This window comes from Motacilla alba, chromosome 3 (assembly GCF_015832195.1).
Source record: "Motacilla alba alba isolate MOTALB_02 chromosome 3, Motacilla_alba_V1.0_pri, whole genome shotgun sequence".
Classification (NCBI taxonomy): Eukaryota; Metazoa; Chordata; class Aves; order Passeriformes; family Motacillidae; genus Motacilla; species Motacilla alba.
The window spans coordinates 21,225,973-21,251,201 of record NC_052018.1 but is presented as its reverse complement, the minus strand read 5'-3'; the positions used below and the strand labels follow the sequence as shown (position 1 = coordinate 21,251,201).

At 38.3% G+C, this 25,229-nt stretch overlaps 1 protein-coding gene across 5 annotated transcripts in view; it reads right to left on the bottom strand.

Moving 5' to 3' along the window:
• Positions 1-25,229, bottom strand: part of ARHGEF10 (Rho guanine nucleotide exchange factor 10) — a 111,849-nt gene that overhangs the window by 70,473 nt on the left and 16,147 nt on the right. For 4 of the 5 annotated variants that reach the window (XM_038130780.1, XM_038130781.1, XM_038130779.1 and 1 more), the window contains exons 3-9: positions 12,045-12,215; positions 9,621-9,911; positions 8,646-8,709; positions 7,370-7,449; positions 6,156-6,212; positions 3,417-3,580; positions 151-267 (exon numbers count right to left, since the gene is read on the bottom strand). In XM_038130780.1, coding sequence (XP_037986708.1) covers positions 151-267; positions 3,417-3,580; positions 6,156-6,212; positions 7,370-7,449; positions 8,646-8,709; positions 9,621-9,911; positions 12,045-12,215 — 944 coding nt within the window. The remainder of the gene's footprint in view (positions 1-150; positions 268-3,416; positions 3,581-6,155; positions 6,213-7,369; positions 7,450-8,645; positions 8,710-9,620; positions 9,912-12,044; positions 12,216-25,229) is intronic. The other variant, XM_038130782.1, reaches the window with a different exon arrangement.

Here is a 25,229-nt window from a genome sequence, read left to right as displayed (position 1 = left end):
TAAGACTGCACAATAAAAATTCAGCACATTCAGAATTCATTTCATACACATTATTGTCTACTTTTTCAAGCTACTAATAAAAGACAACATTGTCTGTGTTGGAAAAGCAATTATTCAAATGTAGCTAGTTACAAAAATCAGCTACACTACCTTCAGCTCATGTTTTTGCTTTAGTTGCTGAATCTCTACTGCTCCCACAGTGTTTGACATCAAATCTTTCATCTTTTTTTCATAATGCTCCTTTAAACGCGTTAGGTCATGAGAAAGCTACAGTGCATAAAAAGACACAATCTTTTCAAAAAGCCATAGTGAAAACTTCATGCTAAAGCACACAAATCATGCACATTGCTCCATCTATCTACTGATACAAAGACAGCTAAGGGAAAACTATCACTGAGGGAAAACTATCACTGAGAGAAGCTCCAGTCTGAGGAAGGGACCATCGCTCCTGGGCACTGCTGAGCTCCACCAGGTGCTTTTCTGTAAAGACAGGGGCAAAGCCACTTAGACTAAGATAACTAAACTGTTATACATATTAATTGTATTGTGCCTGTCTCTTAAAAACCACATGGAAACAACACATCAGCTTTAACCATAACCATTATTCACTGGAGCACAAAACCCAGCCTATATTTCAGACTATCCTTCAAAACAATGAATCAGAAGAAAATCAGACTATCCTTCAAAACAATGAATCAGAAGAAAACTCAGAGACTGAGGAACCTGTGGAGATTGCTGGCACCTGAGAATACGGAAATTGACAGGGCAGTGAGTCAGGTAAGGAGACACTAACAGGATTCATGTTCTTGCGGTTTCCACATGCATCAGAGTCTCATTGTATGAACTTGGGTGTAACCATCTCGTACATGAATATATTCATTTGCAAGGTAAGGAAACTATCACAGAGAAAGGAATGCTCTGGAACACAAATTACCATTTGTTAAACATTTTGACAAAGGTAGATAAAAGAGGTTAACATGCAACCAGGAAAGAAAAAAAAAAAAAAGAGGAAAAAATTTGGTGTGCCCTATAATAGAAGTCCAGTGGAAAACCCCTCAGCTTGATATCAACAGAGTTATTTGGCAAGAGATCACAGCCTCAGGAAAGAGAAGGCCTACTGAGTTGAAAACAAAGCGACAGGCCCAGCACGTAGTTCCACTAGGCTGGGTCAGGATGCAATTACCTCTAACATCATGATTCTGGCATTACAGCAGTATAACAAAGAATAGTATCTAGTTCACAGACAATAAATATTTAACAGCACAAAAACCTTCCCTTCTTCAAATAAAATAGTAAATTAATAGAATAATAAGAATTATAATGAAAAGGTGACTTTGAGGGAAGTCATACCAGCACTTAAAATTTAAAATCCCACCTCCAATGTTGCCATAATTTTCAACTAACACTAAAATTATAAATAGGGCAAGTCCCTCACAGGCTCTGAAAGGCTACAGAAGGTGATGTGCTGGGAATATACTGCGATATCCATCACAGGACCTGAGGAGAAGTGAAAGTTAGTACAAGGAATGGATACAGAGAAAATGTACATAAAGAAGAGTAGGGTCTGCCCATGCTGAATACCAATGCAGGGATGGCTGGGGTTGGTTTTTGGGTGGGTTTTTTTGTTGTTGTTTTCTTGGTTGTTTGTTGCAAGATTTTTTTTGGTTTTTTGGCAATCCTAAAGTTTCCTTCCTCACTCTCTGCCAAAACCCTTCCCTAATTTCCCAATTTCTGCATCATCCCAGCAACTCATCATCAGGTGCAGGAGCCTATCTGACTTTTCCATCCACCAGCTTAAGAGTTCCTCACCTCCTCACACCCATCCTCAAAAGGCAATCCCCAAAATCTTTTGTCACAGGCCTGAAAAAGCAATCTGCGTGGCAGTACTCAAGGGCATACCCCTCTTCTCTCATCACTCCTCAGTCTCTTGCTCAGACACTCTCTGCCTGATCCTGGTTCAACCACATTCAACCACTGCCAACAGTTCTCCATGACAGATCAAAGTATACTTTAAAGTAGAGTTCCCAAACAATGGCTTTAAACCTTGCTCTGTTGACATATGTAAATAGATTCTTATGACTATGGTCAAAGCTGAAGCTAGGGATAACAGCAGAAGATTAAAAAGTAAAATAAAATAATAAGTCAGCAGCCATGTTAAGGCTTACACACTCACATGCAAAGTAATTTCCTAGTCTCTTCCAAGGTATTTAAAACAACAAAAAATTCAAACTCCATAATTTTTTCAGTCTTGTTAGAAAAAATTCCCAAACAAACAGCTGCAACAGCTTAAGATCGTTCTAGTTAGAGCAAAACCAAGACAAAAACAGGTGATGAGCACTCAGCTTACAAAGTGCAGATTTGGGTGGGCTCAACTTGCAGTTAATTGCTCACTCCCTGATTTCCAAAGGATGTGCAGCAAGGATGGAGGTGAGGGGAGAGCAGAATACATGTACTGGAGGGAAACACAGACAGCAAGGCTTTTATTCTCATCAAGTTAAACCTGCAAAATGAAAATAAGGGTCCCATGAAATAATACCCTGTCTGCAACCCCTGCACATTCCAGTCACGGGGTGCTGAGGCAGCTCACAACACACAGCTGCCAAGTGGCTCTTGGGGGCCTGCCTCCAGTCAGCACACACTGGGAAGCCTCTCACAAAGAGGGTACTCAAGGGCAGAAGAAGAGGAGCCAAGGCAAAGAGAAGGGCCCAGGGCCTCTCTCCCTGTGCAAGGGGAGAGGTGCAGTGAGGACAGGAACCTTTGCCACCTGTGCCTTCCTGCCTCCTGCAGAACAGATGGAGCCAAAGGCACGAGACCTGAGAAGCATCACAGATGGATCATTTTAATCATCCATCTCTCTTCTCTCCTAACCTGTTCTCCAGGTAGAACTCTCTTTGATTACAAAAATCTTTTACTTTCACAAGTTTTTTAAGCTCAGTCACTTTCAAACAAGCAAACTGACGCAGATCTAAGACAGAAAGCTAGCGAACACTGACAAAGAGTTTTGTGACTTTTGAGCACCTAAAGATTGTAAACTATCGATTCTTGTCAGGCTTTGTCCCTATTTATTTTTCACATTATTTTCCACACTTATTTACCACTTACACTAATCCAGCAACTGCAAAAGAAGAGAAGGTAAGGAACTGCCCAAAAGCAAAAACAATGTAATTTTTAATTTCATTTTTATCCAATTTGAATTTTATTTTTTTTGTAAGAAGCTTCTGTTTAATATTTTCATATCATTTTTTCCCTGTTACATTTTGTTATGTACTGTCTCTTCCACATTAATTCATACCTCCTTTAAAAACATGCTGTTGGCATTTGAAATTGAATTGAGGAAAAAAGAAATACAGGTGAGAAAGGGAAGTGTTAGAAAGCAGGACAGCCTCAATGACTGAGCAGCACTGCAGGATACATACATGTCTCTTGTGGTTGCCTCGCAAAAAGGAGCTGGGAATTCCATTTTTACACTCAGAATCACTCTGTTCTTCATAGCTTTCAAACTCACTTGAACTCCACCCGTATTCCAGTGAGCTGTTTCCACCATCATCACCATTTTCAACATCATCATAAATCATTTCCTCTGCAAGAATTAAACCAAAATAAAAAAAGCTACACTGAAATGTATGTTTGTTCAAACACCAGAAAACTTACTCAGGATATGCTACAAAGAATTGTACAGACTTTTTTATGTACATTAAAAATTCTGAATTAAATCCAATATTCAAGTAGCCAAAGTGGATTGTCTTTGTTGAAACAGAGTACTAAAAAAGGACAGTGTCATGGATACACACCATGATCCTTTTAGAAACATGTGCTACTCAAATGACACTGTTGTGTCCAAATCCCACAAAATTATTTAGAACGTCAAAAGAAGTTTAAACTCTAACTGTGAATGCACATCTGCACTGAAAAGCATCATCCTTCCATTTTTAAGCTTGCCATTTGTCCCTAGGGACATGGTAAAAAATGCTAAAACATGGCAAGAATCAAATAAAAATGTCACTACTTCCAGCAGAACAGGTCAGACCAAAGGAGCAAGAAACACGTTACACAATGGTGTTTTATGACTCATCACCACGAGTCACTGGAAGTTTCTTTCCCATACCTGGCAGCTACCTTGCTCATGATTTACTCTAAAAAATTGAAGTATTAACCTTTTCAACACATAACCTTTTCAAATCTACATTGCAAAGGCTGACCAAAGTACCTCCTGTTAAAGACACATCTTTCCATTGGCATTGGCAGATGTCGAGAACATAAAACTTACTCAAAATAAAATGGAACATTTAGAGCCAATTGCTTATCAGGAAACAGGAATGCACTCCACCCGCAGCATCATATGTCAGTACAAGTGGAAAAGTGTGGACACTTGTCATGGTACAACACTTCTATCAGGAATCACTATTGTCAGAGGTTATGATGCAGCATTTACAACTGTCTCCTATTAAATTCAGGAAACAGCAGCTGTGCTTTTATTTTAAGATTGACGTTTCATTTAAACAGACAAAAAAATACGTTCTCAAAAGAAAAGCTGATATGTTTTACACATTCATCAAAACCCTGGATTTTAATATTAACATTGGAATCCTCTGTGTTAATTATAAAGAATTTAATTAGTGTAATTGGGAAGATTCAGATTTTTTTTTTTTTAAATCCCCACGCATGTCAAGAGTGTCCTTAAAATATTGTTACTGAAGAAGACATCTTAGTGGTAATCTAGCACAATGAGTAATTTAAAAGAACCATCATACTAAGTCAAAATAAATCAAGACTTATGCAAGTAAGTCTAACTCCTGTGCTGTGAACATTGCAGCAGGATTTACCCCACGACTGCGTGAATTTATCTTGTCCATGTGATAATGTAGATTGTCTGACTGAAACTTCTTTAGGAATAGCTGACAAAATATACAAATAATAAACATAAAGATCATGAATGTGCAAAGATGAAACTTCCCTTACTACCTATTTCCTCAGAATCTTTCAACGTCTTAGGGGACAACATGAAAATCGAAATTTTAATTGATGTCTTATGGGTTAAGCTAAAGATTCTGACCAATATGCTCAGCAGAGCTTTGCCCCATATCCCATATTCCACCTAGCTCAGCCACCGGGTCCTGACTGATTAGCAACAGCACAAAGATGTCCCTGCTCAGAGGAGCACTGAGGGAACTTCCAGTAATGCAAGCATTCAAGTCATGAATGTAACACAGTACTTTCCCATAATAAATGAAAAAAATTCAGTAATAATTTGCAAAACACCTTGCCTGAACACTACTAAGGACAAGAAATGAAACTGTTACACCTCTAAAGATTAATGTGTGTTTCACACAGGAAAGCTTGTGTCTTCTTGAGTCCTTAACAATTTCAGTATCAAACACCTACACCCTCTGAGAACCATGATGAGTAAGATGCTGAGCTCCTAATAAGCCAATTCACTCAAACACAAGATCGGTCAGCAGCAACTGATCTTTAAGCAGACTTCACTATACCCAAAAACTGCAAAACAAACCTGAGCAAGAACTCAATGAAATATGCTTCTTGAGCCCTAACTCCATCATTTCCAGTGAAGGTAAATTCTTGACTCCAGCAACTACTTGGAGATCTATTCTGCCCCCTCCAAACATGGTCACAACCAACAGGAGTGGACCACTTCAAAGCTGAAATAAAACACTTCTGTAGAGTCACAATCAGGATGGTGAACAGCCACCCTGGACCATCTCTTCCATCTATCAAGCATTTATATATTGAAGGGGACTTTCAAGGAAAGAGCTTCTCTCTATACCCATGACAATGAAACATCATCATACATCATTTAACTATTTAAAAGACCATTTTCCTAACTACCTTGCCTTGTTCAGGGCACTACAGATACAATACCCAACATTGTAATCCTCTAATATGCAGAATACTCAAGCATTTGGAACAGTATCTATAAAACAAAGTGGAATTCAGCTTCTGAGAAGAGCAGTATAGGAGACCTGCTGAGATAGTCTTTTAAGTATTAGTAGAATTCTGAACTTTGTAAGACCTACCAATAATTGACACAATGGTAAATCCATTTACATATATTTTAGGCACTTAACAAACGAATCTGTTTAGTATACATGCACATAATTCCATTTTACATTGCTTTCAACATTACAAAGACCTCAAACCTGGTTCAGAGTCTGAATCTTCTCTTGGCACATCATCATAAATTACCTCATCCGGGTCTAAAATCAAGACAGAAAAAAACCAAAAACAAACAAATGAGAAATTTCTTAAAATTTGAATGGGATCAAGCGTTTAAGAGGTATTTGGACAAAGCCCCTAACATGCCTTTAGCTTTTGGTCAGCCCTGAAATGGTCAAGCAGTTGAAATGCTGCAGGTCCTCTCCAACTGAAATATACTATTATATTTTAAAGAATTTTGGTTATATTGGCATATACGAATACAAGGGAGATATGACTCACTCTCAACTAACATTTTGTTTGCACATCTAATTATTCAAAAATTGCAATAGTGCACAAAGCAGTATATGGTATTTGTGAAATTTCAGTTTTATCTGCATTGCTTATGATGACCTTTGGTAGCCTGAAAACAAAAATCCACTTCAAAAACCAGTATTTCTCCCTCCTTCATACAGAAGTATGGTATCTTCTGTGCCTGTTGAAGGCAGCTAATTGCCTTACTGAATGGCTGTAGAAAAGCTGAAATTGACTTTTCAAAAAGAACCAAAACTAAATAATGTAATGATTACCATAGTACATTAAGAGGCAGAATGACAACATAAATTATGCAGTTACTTCACAAAATATGTAAGATGAACTCCAGCCCAGTGGGAAGAGCTGAGAACAGGCGGGATAACCTGTCCTCAAACCACACAGTCTCTGTTCTGATTTAAAATGCAGCTGCCAGCCAAGAATCAACGGCACACACCAAGACAGCGGCAATTCCTTCCCCTCCTCCTCCTCCAGGTACTTACTTGCCACTACTGCACAAGAAGAGCAATTTCAAATACAGTCACAGATCAGACTCTGAACTGGAGCTTATTTCCACTGCACATGCATTGATGGAGCCAAATGACTTCCATAACACATGATTCCACAGACTCCAAAAGGTGGAAAAATGAATGTTAACTTTATTCTAAAATGCAATTTTATTACACTGTTGAATGTTCTACAGCTGAATGTTTTATTACAGAATGTTTTATTACACTGTTGAATGTTCTACAGCTTGGTTCTGGAATCTATCTAAAAACACACAATAAAAATGAACACGGACATTCCCATAAAATCTGCTTGTGCACACAGACATACACATACTGATGATCACAACTTAAAACTGACCACCTTCCACAGTTGTACTTCAGTGCCCACTGGTACTTACTTTCCATCCATGCTGTATTTGCAGGATCTGCAACCCATTTGGCCAGGGCATCATCCTCTTTCTTGGTCTGGTTATCTTCACTTGAAAAAGAGACCACAAAATAAAAGAACTAAAAGTTACACCACAGCGTTTTTAAACATCCATGAAGACAAGACAATAAATATATTTCTGCCCTCTAGTTTCCACTCTAAGGCTCCTGATTAGTCAAAAATGTTGCTTCAGTGTGTAGCTGGGTGATGAAATAAGTTATTCTAGTTAATAGTCTGACAATTTTAGTCAGAAAATTGAAAACACTTTCTTTACAATCTTAAAAAATACTCAACATACTCTGCTTTTGAGTTCATCTACCAGAACACAGGAAATTCTCTCAGAAACAGTGAAGTGAGAGCTTCTTTTTCATGGTAAATAGGACAAAGACATTCTGGGTTACATTGGGAGCCATCAGGCAAAGCTGTCCCCCTCCTCCACCTGGTGCTGGTGAGGCTGCTACAGCAGCATGTCCACTTTTGGCTTCCCAACACTCCCCTGCTAGAGAGCTGTGGAGAAACTGAAGCTACCTCTAGAGAGATGAAGAGAAACTGAAGCGAAGGACTATAGCACATGGTTTACAAGGAAGGAAACAAAATGGAGATTATTTAGTCTAGTGAAAAGGATGTTATGGGGTGATCCAACAGTAGCTACAACCATCCAAAAGAGAAGTACGGAGGTGATGGAATCAGGGTTCGTTTTTTTTTTTTTTTTTGTTTGTTTGGGTTTGTTTTGGGGATTTTGGGGCCTTTTTTTTTTAATGCCAGACAAAGGGGGAATGGTCAACAGACTGCCCACCGAGAGATTTGGTTTGGACATTTGGGGAGGTAGGAGGGAAACGAGGGGAAGGGAAGGTAGTATAGCAGAGAAGACTGCTTGGGAGAGCTGCAGCACCTCCATCTTTGCAGGGCTGAAGGCTCAGCCAGCAAGGCCATGGTTGATCTGATGGAGTATTGGAAGTGGTCCTGCTGAAAGTAGCAGGCTAGACCAAACCTCCAGCAATCTGTTGCACCTGACATTGCTATCACTCGAGAAAAATTCAACCCAGTGTCTTCAAAAATGTCATGCACAGTTACACACACCAGTGCTGATTTTTGTACACAACCAGAATTATGGGAGTAAGAAAGTGAAAAAACAAACCAACAAACATGGAAGCATCACACAAGGAAAATAAAATGCTTATCAAATGCAAGCTTTCTTAGGAATTAAGGCTTTACAAATCATTAAAACATGATGAACTGGCAATCACCTGTTCTGAGGGTCCTCCAGGTTTACAGAATTATAATGACATTCTTCAGTTGCTGACTGTGTACCTGCCAAGTAGAAAAAAAAGAAAAAGAAAGTGCTTGCAATACCATGTCAGTTTTGCTCAAACTGCACATTTCACCATAAGAAACTGATTTTACTAGAGCACTGCAAAAGAATAATCTCCTTCCTTGCAATAGTTTTATTCTTACACATGTTTAAATAAAGTTGGAAGTCTCTTCACACCATGCATTTTTTGAAAGCTAAGTAATTCAAAGACACAGCCATTTGTTAGAAGAACTAATAAGAGGAAATCACAATGCCTAATGCATTTAATTATATCTCTCAAACATATATTCCACTACAGATAATAAGGACCACACAAACATTTGCTTTCACTTGACAGTATCCCTAATAGTGGTAAAAAGCAAAGGCTGGAATAAAGGCTGGAATTGTAGAACTGCTGCCCAGCTAAAGAAAAGTATACTCAAAATACAAAAAGGAAAAGGCAGGATATGGGGAGCTTTCTTTTCCTACTGTCTTGACATTAAGCTGTCAATTTTCTCAACTCTGGTTACAAAATAGATCTCTTGTTTCTGTAATAATCCATAGTTATTTCCCTTTCTAGTTTCCTCTTCTGTCTTAAAATTGTACTAGAAGACAGAGAATTCATCAAATCATCAAGGGAAAAATCCCACAGCAACTCTAAATCCACAAGAATTGGAAAATAAACAAACAGAAATGCATATATAAAAGACAAAAGGGAGAGGAATTTTGCCAGGATCTAGGAAAAACAATAAAAGGTTTGAGAAGAAACCATTTGGATTGAACACTGAATTCTGGATCTGGAAATTATTTCATTACATTAAAAAGGGATTAGCATTAATCATTCTCACCCATGGTGGGTGCTATACAGGAAAGGTACCTGAGGTTAGCCAAGGATTCCCCTTCAAATAAAGTAAGGTGTATAATACAGTACCTTCTTCATCTACAGAAACACTGCGGATGATGACAGGACTGCTGTATGCTGGCAGTATCAAAGGCAAGTTGGATGGCACAGCATATCCACAAGGCACAGGAACAGAATATCCACCAGACAGGCTGGGACTTGCACATTCATCTTGAGGACTTGGTTCTGGCGATGAGGATGGATCCTTATCTTGGATTGGGGAAATATTTATGACTGAGTAGGGATTTACTTTGGCTGGAGTGCCTTCTGCAGCAGGTTCTGATGTTTGCAGCTTCTCAGTGTTTTCTAAGTTATCAGCTCCTTTAGTTGAAAGATTAAACAAAAATACAAAGTTATAGTTTTCATACCTGTTCAAGCTGTCCTAATAGCTCCTTGCAAGTATGCTAAACACTGACCTGATCTTTACTATACAAGTTGCTTACAACCTATGACTCAAAATTCCCACACAGTCGTGCCAACCTCCCTGTTTTACAGATGAGGAATGCAACAAGAGCAAAACAAGAAGAGTTACAAAGATGCCTATGGAAAAACAGTAACTTGACTGACATAGGCACATGAGTCAAAACAGTCTTAAATCATAAAGGCTAAAATCTGGATTCTATATGAATTTGAACCTTACTAACACAAGAAATATTTTAGGGGTAGTCATGAGGACAAGAAAAGTCATGGAGGGACGCAAAGAGCAGCCTCAAAAATGCTCTGTTAAGAAAGGGAGGAAGAAAATAACTTCACAAGTTTTCCTCTTTGAAAATGTATTGGTTTTTGTTATAGAAAGTTCCCAGTATTTCTTGAGACAAGCCAAGACACAGCAGAACCAACCACGGGGCCCTCTGAGAGGAATTGCAGAACTGTATCCCAAGTGATCAAATGATTTTAAGCTGAAAGCACAACTTCACAATAAGGGTGAGCAAGCAGCAGATGCTCAGGGAAAGAACAAGAAACAGATGCTCAGGGTGTTTAAGTTCTAGGTTGTTAAACTATACAGTACCTGAAGAGTTACCTACTTTTAATTGCCATAAGCACTGTGAATCTGTTTACAAAAGGAAATTGGATTAAAGTAAGCAAAATCAGCTGTTAGCAATTTGAGCAGAATACAGCAATTTCCAGACTACACCTCAGCACTGGGAACATCTGCATCTATCATTAAAAATGTTTCAATACTTAGCAAAACTTCTGCTTATGAACAAAATTCATACATTCAAACTCTACTTAGTTTTATGCACAATATCTCAAGCTCAGCAATCAGCAAGCTTAGCTGTGAAACAGCTTATCTCAAGCCATCAATGTGCCTTAAGACCAGCAAGGATACACAGTTTTCCTGTAGCATGACACTCAGACTATGTCCAATCCACTGGTTTGGATGTCCCACTTTAACAGGAAACCTCGCAGGAACTACATGGGATGGTCACTTGCCCTGCCAGATCTACCATGACTGTAACTGGCAGGAATACTCAAAATACTTGCATGGTATTTCCATGTGTGAGAGACTGGACTCAAAACAAACTGACCATTTTCAGGGGTGCCTGGGTGCTTTGCTGAGGCCAGGTTTGCAAGCCCACAAAGAGAAGGCAGTGAGTTTTGGGGGTGTAATGACAAACCTCTGGTCTGCATAAGACAGAGGGGGTGAACTCACCACCACCAGAGGCTACAAACCAGGCTCTGAGGCTGGCAGGAGGCAGACCTTGGGGAGAGGCCGCCCAAATCATGGCCAAACTGGCCTCCCTTACACACACACCCTCCTCCCAGGGAAGGTCACATTCACACAAGGCTCATGGACATTAGAGGCAGCTGCCTTAGAGAAGTTCATAAACTCTCAACCACCCCTGAAGTGCCCTCAGACTCATTTCTGATGCATGTGATCAAAAGACAGAGTAGATCTTTGCCCTTGCAGAGGAGGTGCTTGGGCACTCCCACCTGAACCTGAAGTGTATTAACCCACCAGACTTTGTATTTTATGGGCTTTTTCCCCCACCTCTGACAGATAAAGACCTTCAAATTGTCACTTCAATCAAGTGTCATCACAGATCCACAGCCGGTGATTTTGTATCTTCCTACTCTTACCCTTTTTCTTTCTTCCTTCCTTTTCCCTCATATGTTTCCTTAAGCAGGTGGTCTTTTTATGCTTTGATATTGCCATATTACTTTCTATAACAATAACCAAGAAGGCTAAATATATGCTTTCTATTACAACCAAATTGGCCCAAAATAAACCTAACATGTGCATATTTACAAACACCAATCTTTCAGTGCTGTTTCACTCTAATCTGCTCTAAGAGATCCATTAAGAAGAGCCTGAGTTACCCTCAGGGGTGGGCCACAACACCATGGAAAACTCTTGTTAAAGTACTTCTACTGCACTGTCAAGAAAAGGCATCCTATGATCAGTCTTGGCTATTTAGCCCAGTGGAGGTACAGACCAACAGGCTGACTTACCTGCAGCACCAGCCTCTTGGTGCTCTATGTAATTTCCAGGACCAGGAATAGGTAGCACAAGGGCTTGCCTGTCTGCTTCTGGTATCTCATCTCCACTATCAAAATCAAACTGTTCTCCCTCATCCTCCTCTTCATCATTCAGACCCGCGGCTTTTGGTTCACGTTCTAGAACTGGGCAGAAAGACACACCTTTGTTTGTTTGCTCTTTATAATGATTTCATAGGACCAGTAAATGGTCCACATTACAAATGAAGGTTACACAATGAACCTGTAGATTTTTAGGTTGCTGGAACAAAACAAAAGTTGATTGATTTGTTGATAACCTCATACAGTTTTCAATAAATCCTTCAGTGCAAACAAGGAAATTACTTGGAAAGAAATAAATAAGTAATAATGCAAATACCCTTGCTTTTGTCATAATGAGCCAAAAGATTTTTAGGAAAACACTTAAACAGCCAATTTTTAAACAAGAATGTAGTTTTTTAGGGCATTCAGGAGAAGGGAAGAGACGAGAAATCGTGACTCCATGTTTCATAAAGCTAATTTATTATATTTGATATATATTATATTAAAAACATTAAATTAAAACTAAACTAAAAGAACAGAAAAAAAGAATCCATCAAAAAATGAGACAGAAATAAAACAGAATTAATAACAAAATCTTGTGACTCTCAGAGAGTCTGAGCCAGATGCATCCTTGATTGCTTATTAAGTAAAAACACCTAATGTGGACCAATCAAGGAAGCACCTGTGTACATTCCACAATAACAAATAGTTATTGTTTACATTTTGTTCCTGAAGCCTCTCAGCTTCTCAGGAGAAGAAAATCCTAGCAACAGGATTTTCATAAAATATGTCTGACACAAGAAAACTTCACAGGTTAATTTATTTGCACAGGGACTTAGCAACTTTAAAACTTCAAGTCATTTTTCCTTTCCAACTGAAACTCCGAAGTCTATTGTTTCCTAACAGTGTCCAAATAACAGCGACAATCACTTAGTTCACACACTCCAACAGAGACCAGCAGATTGGTTTTCCTACTCCAATCTGAGATGGATTTAAAGCATGCAACATGCTATCAGCCCTACTACCACACACACATGCATTCTGGTGCAGGGAGGGTGTGGAACCTTTGAGGAAGTGATGGCTGAAATAATGACACCATAATATTGATAGGAAGGATGGGTTTGGGTTTTTTCCTCTCTGCTTGTGAAGATACTGCAGCACAGATTTGGCACCGTACATGGGGCTGGGGAGAGGGAGCAGGAAGAGGTACACAGCAGTTTCCCCCCATGCTACTGGGGAAAACCCATGAAAATGTAAATCCCTTCATGTACCTACAGCATAAAACAATATCCTAAAAAAGATAAAGGTGTAAATACACAAGTATGTTATAAAAATTTACCTGGAGGTGATAAGCTTCTGCCCTCCATCCTCAGGTAACACAAAATGAAAAATAAGTCTGGCAAAGATGATTGGATCTGCTGCATCATGATGATGTTATCAGCTATCCTACCATCCAGAACACATTTTTTATCTTTATGATAAAACCCACAACACTCCAAAGCTCTAGACTGCTTAGATTGTCATGGTAATCAGCATTCCTGCCAAGGCTTCTGTTTCTTCAGGCAGGCTGAGCCAGCATATTTTACCACAGCCACAAATAACAAGATCTTTCATACAGACTCTCTGCTGGAGAAAAAGTGAACTAATTGCGAAAAGAGTAAAGAACAAAAAAACCCAGATTATCCTGCATTTATTGTCATGTGTTATGGCTGAGGCAGCAGGATATTTAATTTAATTTTGATGAATTCCTTTCAAAAATTCTTCTGTTTGAAGTCACGCTTCTTATTTTTGCTTTGTCCATTAGCAATTCCTCTTTTCCTGAAAGATGCAAGAAACTCTTCAGAGCTCTTCCAAGTGATTAAAGACAAACATGGCATTCTTCCTGATTCAGCATCCATCTGACTAAACTGTAATATTTGTTGCTTGACTGTGTAATGGAGAAAAGAAACAAAAGAGGGGAAAATGTCTTTTCAACATTAGTAAAAAAAATTAGAATTGGAGGGGCCATCTAATTTTTTTTTTTTCTGTTGTGGCTGTTAACACTGCTCCTCTTCATTCATTTCAAAACACTTACTTTGCATCATAGATAAACAAGGCACAGAACCTGATAAATGGGCACTACAGCCTGGAAAGATTCCATAATCACATCACTGATGGGACAGCGGGTTAAGATTACAAAAAGAGACAAAAAAAGAAAGAATATATTGTCTGTCAGAAAGGGAATACAGGAGACAAACAAATATCCTCAGTTCAGAAAGTTTTAAAACTGTGTTTCAGCTTTGCATTACTTCTACATTTTCTTAATTCTGCAGGCATAAAATTTAGCCTTTTAAATTTAAAGATGCCTTCCATCTCATATTTAATAAAAATATTCTCCTTTAAGCTTTTAATATCAAGGGCATACTATTTCAATTGATGGGAAAAGCATTTGAACAACAAAAATAAAATAAAAAGAGGATAGGGGCTTTTTCCTTCAACTTAAGAACTGATCAGAACAGCAGATAAATACAGATTATGTCACACAAAAAAAAAGACAAATTCCTGTTTTGAAAATACCTATTTTCCACAGTTCCTTGTGTTATGTCACAACAACACACAGACAAAAGCTCTTTTTAAGTGCTACAATTAGGAAGACAGACAGCGGTTAGACCCAGGCTGAATCTGGCTAATAAACACCACCATAGGTCTTGCAAAATTTCATGCTCATGAAAAAAGCCCCAGTCCCTCCTATCCTTTATCTGCAAATCAAAAGGAACAAGCCAAATAGTGCGTGAGACAAATGTCTTGCAGAAAAAGAAAAAAAAAAAAAAAAGGAAAAAGTGGGGTGAAGGAGGGGGAGTCTGGTGGGTGTGTATGTGTGTGAGGGGGGAATTTTCAAAGGCACCCTCCCTTGCAAAAAACACACAGAGGACAGCTTTTTTTTGACATAATTTTAAAATGCACTATTTTTTTTTTAAGTAATAGTCACACAATGCTTAGAATGACAGAGTCTGTCTGGAATTACTTCAAATAATTAAATTGGTTACTAAAAATTCAATTTTCCCTTTCACCACTGCTCACATCCTTAGCTTTATATGCGCCAACCATTGCAATGAGAATACAAAAATTGATTGAACTTGTTCATCTTATGGCAATACCACTCTGAGAGTTCTTTAATCCTTCAGGGAAATTCTCACATTTCTAAAAATTTCCTTTTGGAGTTTTCAAAATGGAAAAAAAATCTGATATAATAGAAACATTGTCTTCAAGTTAAATTAAGTAAAAAAGTGCTAGAATACATGTTCACACAACTGTGCACAGCACACAGATTTATGACTTTTTCTATGCTTTGTGATCCAGTGAAATGACATTTCTTAAGTTTACTTCAGAAATAAACTCACTTAGGTTGTGTTTACAGAGACCTGCTGGGGCATAAGCAAATTTAAAAAACATTTGGCTGCTCTGCCAATTGCAAAGCATTCTTGGCACCCTTTGCCTTCCCATCCATTAACTAAGGAGTTAAAGGAATGACATTAATTTTAAGCCCAGATTAAGTCAGTGAAGCTTCATTAATGGTTTTCTTAAACAGTTTATTTTAGTGACATAGAAGTAAAATAGCTCTGCACTTACTATCAAGTGAATTTTGGATACAATATGAACTCACCTGAAATAAATAAAAGCACCCCAAATGTCTGTCCCCCCTTGCAATCTCGTAAATTCATGACAACTCAGAAGAAGTCAACTGAAGAAGTCAACTTTCTTCCAAGAAAAACTATGATAAAGGAAGAATGAAATAGAATCTCAAGCACAAACAGTTCAGCAGTCGGGGGCATGAGAACAATAAACTTGGAAGCCCTGGACATAAACAGGCATGCTGCCACCAAGAAATATGAATACTTTATATTTTAAGGTTTGAAAAATATTTTTAAAGTGGAAGCCTTCTATATAATTAAGAATGTCATCTTTGCAATCAGTTGTACTCTTTTCTTTTTTAAAGCTCACAGGCTATTATGGAACAAAAAGCAGAAATGTATTTATTATATTTAAAGAACTCAATAAATATTTTTTAGTTGCTTCTGCCATATGACCGATGAAGGAAATAAGTGTACAATGCTTTAAATGGCATATATCTAATTATTATTTAGTGAAAAAAATATTAATACAATTGAACCTAAAATCCACTGGCAGGAGTTGCCTGCTCTTATTCCACCATGCAGTTTTAAAATATTTATCTTTTTTATTCATTATTTTGGATGTCAACAAAACACTTAGGACTGCAAAGACCTACCTTCCTTTCAAATGAATTCCCCAAATGTTTCAACTTTCTACAAATACTTGAGTGTTTTGAAATACACAAAACTTATTAGTAAAAAAAAATTAAAATGTTACTATCCCAGAATATTTTGAGGTAATATAAAATTTACTTACTCACACAGGTTACAAGTCCAAACAAACTGCCAGACATAGCAATCTAAATGCTTATTATTTATTCTTGATACATTCCAGACATTTCTCTGATGAGGTACCCTTCCCTTTACAGACCTGTATTTTTAGACAATTAAAATCTGCTGAGCTCCTTATGGAAGTGTAAAATAGAAATAGGTATTGAAAGCATGCAGATACCAGGAAACAACTGATTTTTTCAAGTTACCATTATTTTTGTAAAACTAATCATTTGGGGCCAAACACACCCTGCTGACTGTGCTCTGGGATAAATGGGCTCTCAAGCTGTTCCCTTTTTATTTCAGAAAAGATTTCATAGCAAAGGGTTGGTGTTTGTCAGGATGGTGAAGCTTATGCTCGGAAACACTCATACCTGCAGAAGCTTCCAGATTCGGCCAACTCTGTAAAATAACAGCTGCCTCATATTCAGCAGGAACTTGCAGACAAGTTTCAAGAAACTTGGGTCACCACCGGACAGCATCTTGTTTCTCCCAGTTTGAAAGTACTGCTTAGGTTGCATTCCTATTGCTTGAAAGCAACGTGGTGTTTTCAACTCACTCATCTCCCTCCCACTTGTGACCATTAATTCTGCATTTCCAGGAGAGAAAACTGCAGTTAAATATTCTTTCACTCTGGTACTCAGCTGACACATCACTGTTCTGCCCTTCCTCAAAGGACACCTGCACCAGCACCTGCGCAGGGAGAGCAGCGATGTGCAGGGCAGGAGGGACCCTGCAGGAGAAGGGCTGACCTGTACGAGCACTGCCACTTCACTGCCACTTCACTGCCACTTTCCAGTCACAGGGGACATCCACCAGCACACCACTGGCATCCATAAATCACCTCCTCACACAGTCACACAGGTGGAAAGCATCTGTTTTTCTGGGGAAAAATAAACATCTAGGGCAAACTGTGCATGCAAAACCACACGAGTGAGCAATCCTTCCCATGGGAGGTGGGTCAGAGCCAAGGACTTTCCCTTTGCACTCATTTGCACCCATTCCCCCTGCACTCACAGCTGTGCTGAGCTGGCTTTGCAGGGAACCCAGGTCCTTGTGGTACAAGCATGCTGCTAATTACACACAGCTCGCACACACATCCAAACCATGACCACAATGTCAGCGTTACCAGTCTCCGTGGAAAACAGTTACAAAAAAAAACCTCAACCAAACTAGAGAGCATACATTCATGCAAAAGTGTTTCCAGTAATGGAAACAAAAGCAAAACCACATGAATTAACAGGCTTTCCCAGCAAATAAATAACAAAGAAATAAGTACAAATGGCTCTTTAGTATTTTGCAAATACACACACTACATACTAATTATGTTGTTGAGCATGCACAACAGATATTGTTCTTCTGGATAAAAAAACAAATTCAGAACCAGAGTCAGAAGAGTAATGAATCTGCCTGCTCACGTTTCAGAGAGCCTGCTAACAACAGTATGCCTAATATCAAAAAATTGCATTCCCTGAAATAAAGCCCAGGTCTGTGAATTTTAGGAGAGACTTACAAATAGCAGAATCTCTGAAGTTTACAAAGTACTCACAGTGCTAAAAATTTAAGTCTTAATTAGCTAAAATTTAAAAGAACTGATTTGCAAAAAATCAAAAGTCTAAAATAACAGCATTAAGACATGAACCATGTTGTCCAGAGAAAAGCAGGAGCAACACCAGCAGACTTGTACTCCTTTGTACTCCTCAATTTGCTTTTCAGTGCTGGCTACTCAATAACCAGAAAGGCAGCTACGTAAAATCAGTGTTTTGTGGCCATTTACTTTAAATACTCAGCACACTGGTATTGCCTGCCCCCACTAGAAACACAGATCAAGCCTGATCCTGAGGATGTCTTTTCAAGACATCCTGAGGATGTCTTTTCCACTTCAGCACCATATTAGCACATTCTGACATACAAATTTCCAAGAAATACCAAGAAATTTTGCTGGTGCTGTAAGGAAAGCCTCTACAGATGCTTTTTGGAATTCTGCATAAATACATGAGAGATCTCTCTCTCTATACTAAAAATCACCTATCCATATTAAAGGCTAGTAGCTTTCCAACAGTATTCAAGGAATACCAATACACTTAACCCTTAGTACCCCCAAAGTCACCCATCTGAATTGGTATAAATGCCACCAGACAGCTGAGCTGAGGAACAACGGGTCTGCTGATGGTGGCTGTGCAGCCGAGCTCAGCCTCAGCTACTGCGCACACGATCTGCTGAACTCACCTACAGCATGCTGCCAAATGGACAATCCACACAGGGAACAGGAAAACCACAGAGCTCCAACAAAACAGAAATCAAACAGCAGACACCTACACAGTCATTGAGAAAAAGAAATATCCAGCTCTGGCACTGCAAGCATGTTGGCTAACCATAAGGTATAAATGATATATGAAGGAAAACCAGAAAACTTTTCTAGAAAATGCAGTTTCGACCATGTAGTTGACAATTTTATGAAGAAATAATCTTTTTTCAGGAAACTTAAAAAGTGAGAGCAGTCTGGCTTGTTATTTAGTTCTATATTTCTATTTTCTATCAGTTATTAACTATTAATATCTAGTTTTCCAAAAAATTACTCTTACTTTGAACCAATTGCCATTTAATGCTTTGAGGCATATGTATTTCTCTAATACAGTCTGTTTAATTCTAATTAGCAATTAGAAAACTGCTGAATCATCTTGCAATATCTTGGACCAAAAGCTCTTTAAAAGTAATTGGGAACTGTATGAAGAGGAAGGCAGCCAGATACAACCTGGAGATCTGAAACAGGGAGCATGAGATCCCACCTCTATAGAAAGAAAACATACAGCTCGGGTGCATAGACTGACTATCATACTAAAGAAAAACTAAAAGCCAATCAGAGCAAAAGCTTGAGTTTTTAGGTCTTGGATCATTTTAGCAGCAGCCTTCCACCAGGATGACAGAGTCTGGTTAAGAAGTTAGCAAAGGACTTTACTTCATTTTTGGATCGTGTTTTCCCCTCCACCTTGCCAGCAATTGTACATACTTCCTAGACTGAACTTTGGATGACTTTGGCAAAGGGATGCCTAAATCCTGGATCATTGGTCCAGGCTGAACCCTTTGTGCAGCAATGTCAACACTTCTGCACTTACTGGGTATCCCCAAAAGCACCACTTAGAACACCTAAAAGCCTCTGACTTCCAACAGTTGCTGACACGTAGCCGTTCATACGCGCAGGCCACCTCCGGAGCAACAGCCCAGGTGGGGTCAGAAGATGCACACAGCTCCAGGAATCTGGGTGTCCTTTTGGACACACACTGCCAAAGGTTCCTTGTTCCCAACAATTACAGCTCCTCTAACATTCTGAGCACTAAGTGCAACCTGTTCACATGTTTAAAAATAATTAAGATTTAACTAGCTCTGTTTTCCCCTTGATGAATTCTGAACAAAGAAAAAAAACTAGGTATTAAATTTTACTGCAATTTACTGTATCTTTTACTAAAAAAAGTATGAACTAGAACAAAATAGGTATATCCTGTAAATCCAGGACAATACTAGAAATACTTTGGATTTCAGCTGGCTTCTTACCTCCTCATTTCTATGTTACCCCTTCATCCAGCCTGAAGAGCACTAAACAGATAGACTGATTTGTAAACTAAGCATAATATATGCAAAAAATGACAAATCCATTTTCTCAACAACTAATGAGGAGGGAGTTATATAGCATTCTTTCTTAGTATTTCTTTTAATTATTATTTTAACACATCTTGATCTTCTTTTCCCTAACATGGTAATGTCAAGTTTTATCTAAAAAAAAAAAAAAAGCCCGTGGAATTCAAGCAATTCAAGCAAACTCATGAAAACAGTAATTCTTACATCACTGAACTCTGAGAAATCCTATTTTACAGTATCCTTTTAACACACCTGCTACCAGAAATTCTATCACCAGTGGATACTGGGCAACAATGGTGTTCAATGGTGTTTCCTTGGGACCTTTCAGTCCAACAGCCTCAGAGCCCTTCTCATTGCCTCCCTTCATTAGCCTTAGAGAGGTAAGGAAGCTCTGCCTTGGCCCCAACACTGGTCAAAGAAAACCACCATAAGCAAACATCACCATTCAGACCTTCAGCCAGTCCAGACGGAAGTCAGGAAGGAATTTCTTCCAATATAAAGGGTCTTGTAAAGAATTGGTTTTGTGTATTTGTTTTCCATGGCCAAGTTTTGGTGGTCTGTGGGCTACAGTGCTGGCTACTGTGGTGAAAAGCTGCCAGAAGCTTCCCCCATGTCCAGCAGAACCAATGCCAGCCAGATCTGAGAGAGCTGCTGTGGGAAAAATGAACTCCATCTCAGCCAGACCCAAGACAGTTAGCAAGTGTTCTTCTCATGTAAATACGAATGGGTCACCATCTGATATGCATGGGAAAACAGCAATCCCGGCCAAAGGTAATTTTACTTCTACTTCCCTTTGCAACACAGGAGACTGATAAGATCCTCTGGACAAATTACACTTAACCAATTCACTGCTCCCAGGGTAGCACCTGCATTTCCCTCTGTACCCCCTGGCCAACAAACAGCATGGGGAAATACAGAGACTGGGAAGTCACCCATCTGTCGGCATCCCCATGGCAGAGGAGCACAGGCATCTTCCCTTCCAGCCCCTAGAGAAACTTCTACCAGTATAAGGGTATCCAGAAGGTTATCCAGAAACTAGCATGCTTTCACCTAAGCAAAGTTACTGAGCTCAACAGCAGACTATTTAAGACATGTTCTTGCAACGACCCTTCTTTGACCTACTAAATCATCTTCTGTATTCATTTTAATGAAAGCATGGTAAGGCTAGAAAGATTATTTCAATAAAGAAGAAAAAGGAAAATCTATACAGGGGGTTGGAATAGTCTTCTCCCAAAACTGTTTAACAAGTATGTTTTCCTCAGATTAGTAGGCATAGTTTCAGTTCCTCCTCAGATTACTAGGCATATAGTTTCAGTTCCTCCATGCAGGAAAAGCAAGCAGCACCTAAAAATTCATACACTTTAAGTTATTATAATACAGACAAGCTTTTATCTAAGACAAGCTCATGCACAAGGTAAGAAAATTATAACAATTCATAAAAAAGTGAATCTTTCTGTAAAGTCTAGAGTAGATTCATTACAGAGGCTTTAGGCATGGTTAGGGAATATTTATTGAGTTCAGTGAAACAGAAGTAGAAAAATTTCAAAAATGAAAAATTTCTCAGTTCTTTGCCAGCAATTTATCCCAGCCAGTTAATAATAGATACAAGTCATAAAAAGGCAAAAGAAGTATAGAAAAAAAATAAGTCACCCTCTTCTTACATGTTGTCACACTGAAATTAAAATTTCAGAACTTAGTTTCAACTGTTCATTGAAAGATTACCCAAAAATCAGCATAAATTCCTTTACAATTTTGGGTTTTTTTAAAGCAATCAACACTAGTTACCAATCAATTACTAGCTGCCAATCAACCAACAGTATTTACCACCAACCAATGATCAAGTTTTGCTGCAATCCCCTGAAAGGCCTTTATCTCATCATCAACTACTCTTTCTGATTAACATGTCTGGGCCTTGTCCCTACACAGACCTAGCAAGTAAAGTCAAGTCACCTTAAAGAGCAGCTGAGTAAACAGGAAAAAAACCAACAAAACAACTACATCTTATTATCCAGAAAGAAAATACCAAATATTATCAAAGGAATGAAGTCACCCACCAAGAAATTCAAAACAGTAACATCATTTAACATGTTCTAAACATCTAGCAAAGTTTTTACCATTTTTCTTCAAAATAAAATAAGATATAATTACATCTATGTATACTGTGTTTTCTTTGTGGCTTCTAAAACAAAAAATAAGCTATTTATTAATCTATTTATTTTCTTTCTATTTTTATGTTTTTCCCAACACTCAAATATACTTGGCTAGAAGAAAAAATACGTAATTAGGAGCAACATGTGACACCATAAATGGTTTTTGCAAAGGGAATTTTCTTGTTACTCTTCATTACACAGCTTGTCTGAATTGTGACATAAAATAATTAATCCTTACCTTAAACAATGCATTGTCCTTCATTTACTGAGAGAAATGTGACCTTTAGAAATAAATAAATTGTTCTGTTACAGATGGGATGTCAGAAACTAGCAAGCTATTGCCAGTTTCAAAAACAAGGAGCCATTCATAACTACAATTCATATTCTGTTCTCATTCTTCTGAAATCTTGGCTCTCTTTTTACAATCATTTGTAACTGTCTGTATGCTGAAAATAGATACCTAACAATATTGTTCAGCCCAAGACCAACTCTCTTCATATGTGCAGCTTAATTCAAGCAATGCCTTATTTCCCCAACCACAGTAAATAAATACAATCTTAGGGTCTTCAATGTTCTGTACTTTCAGAAACTAAATCATAAAACATACAAGTGCTTCTCTTGTCGATATTAAAAAAGCCCAATTTAACCACCTCTGGTCTCAAACAACAAAATTAGCTGTTTAAAACTGTTAAAACATAAATAAACTATGAAATTTTTCACTAAATAGTAAAAAAGGTACTTCAATAACCTGAAAGAGATACATATAGGATATAGAATAAAAAGCAGCTCCCCTGGCAGAGCCATACACTCAGCTCTACAGCAAAACACAGCAGCTCACCAGAAGCTCCTTACTAAAGAAAATAATTTTTTATAAGTTGGTGGGTTTTTTGTTGAGTTTCAGTTTTTTGGGGTTGGTGGGGGTTTTTTTGTTTGGTGGTGGGTTTTTTTGGTTTAGGGTTTTGGGTTTTTTGTTGTTTTTTTGGTTGTTTTTTTTTTTTTTTGTTATAATATGTAAGGTTATCCCAGTGGAAACTTTTATGAGAGCACAGTTCACAGTTCAGTTAGGAGAGCACACTTCACTCTTACCCAAGGACTCAGGCCAGACTTCCTTCTCAGGGACAGAGGAGCAAGGACTATTTTAGTGCTCTGGCCCTGACAGGGAAACAACAAAAATAACTGCGGAAAGACACAATCACAGCACTCAGCTGTATACAGGATATCCAGATTTAAGTCCTTGATCTCCTTGTTCTACATGTCTCCATATCAGGAGCAAAGAAATATCCCACTCATAGGTCTAGAGAGGTGATTTTTTATATAAAAAGGTGTGCAAAATTAATGTCTAGGAGATATTTTTAGTCTATTACCAGTTTTAGAAAATAACAACTTAATTTCAAAGAAGAACATTTTAAATCCCAAACTTCAGCAGGACAAGGTTTCTTCTCCAGCTTTACCCAAGGAACTGGGGACAGTGGTGTGGGTGAGTGAACATCCAGCTCTCCACTATTCTTGGTCCTTAAGGGCACCTCTCATACTTCTCAAATGAAGATGATTCTCTCTCAGGTAGAGAGAACAGCTGCCAATACCATGAAGACTATGCATTTAAACTGATTCTCACAATGTCCTTGTACAAACACTGAAATTTCAGTATTTCACTTTAAAATTTTAATGTATTATTCATGTTAATTTTCTATAAATGGGAAACAAAGAAGAGTATACTCAGTATGAGGAAATACAACCAATGCTTTCTAATAGTTTTCACAGAGAAATCATGTCAGGCATAGTGCCACGTACCAGAAAGAGTGAGAGTCAGACATATTCAAAGACAATGAAACCGCAAAACTAAGCCTCCTTGACACAAAAAGTACCCCCAGTTTCCTTCAGGCAAGAAGCTGTTTCTCAGGCAACCATCATGCCAGGCAAACAAACACAGGTTTCCTTTGGAAACAGGCTCTGCTAAACACCTCTCAAGCCCTCACTTCAAGAAAAGGGCTTCCACTTTGCAAGATCACCAGATACTCTCCAAGTAGAGGAATGACAAACGGCCAGACATGACCTCTCCTAATCAAGCAGTAATTGCACAAGTACAGGCCATCCATCACACGTAAACACCACCCTAACATTAACAACCAACCTCCAGTCCCATTGCTCAGTGCAAAGGTAAGCCCTGTACACAACAGACTCAATGTGATGCCACATTCTTAGAACTACCAACTTTGTAATTACTCCCTCCAGTCTGCAGTCCACAGCATATCCTCTTCTTGTCTAAATGTGTTTGGTAAAGGATGCTCCATTACAGCAATCAGTTAAAAGCATAATTATAACTTACAGCCACAATAAAATCTGCCATTTTCACTTAGCTTTCAATAAAGGAATTTTTTGTTGACAGAACAAGAATCACCCTCTATTTTATTTCACAAATAGCCATGGAATTCTTTTATGTAATATTCTAAATACCTGCACGTCACACTGAAATTCATATGTACAGACACACTAAAGAAGGGAACACAAGCTAGCACTATCACTGCAAGTATCCATTTTGGAAGTACTTTTTTGGATTTTGCTCTTAGCTAAGAAAGCCTTTGCATCTACCCCACTCTAACTGCTCCCTGTTTGCTAAAACATACATCCCTTCAACATACACAGAGAAAAATACTAGAAAATTTTTAATCATGGCTAGAAGAAGAAGCTCTTTTTAAAGCAATCTAGAGGACAGAACACACAAGCAATAATTTTTCCAAGTAACTCACTACTTGAGTTTGCTCTGAGGTTCGAAAGGTAACCAGCAGAGACTTGTCACTACCTGATTAGCAATGCATGAATGGAATGACCAAACACCTATGAACAGATAAGTTGCATAAGCAGAATAAATTAAAACAAATAAAATATGTTACATTCCATTCTTTTATCATGTC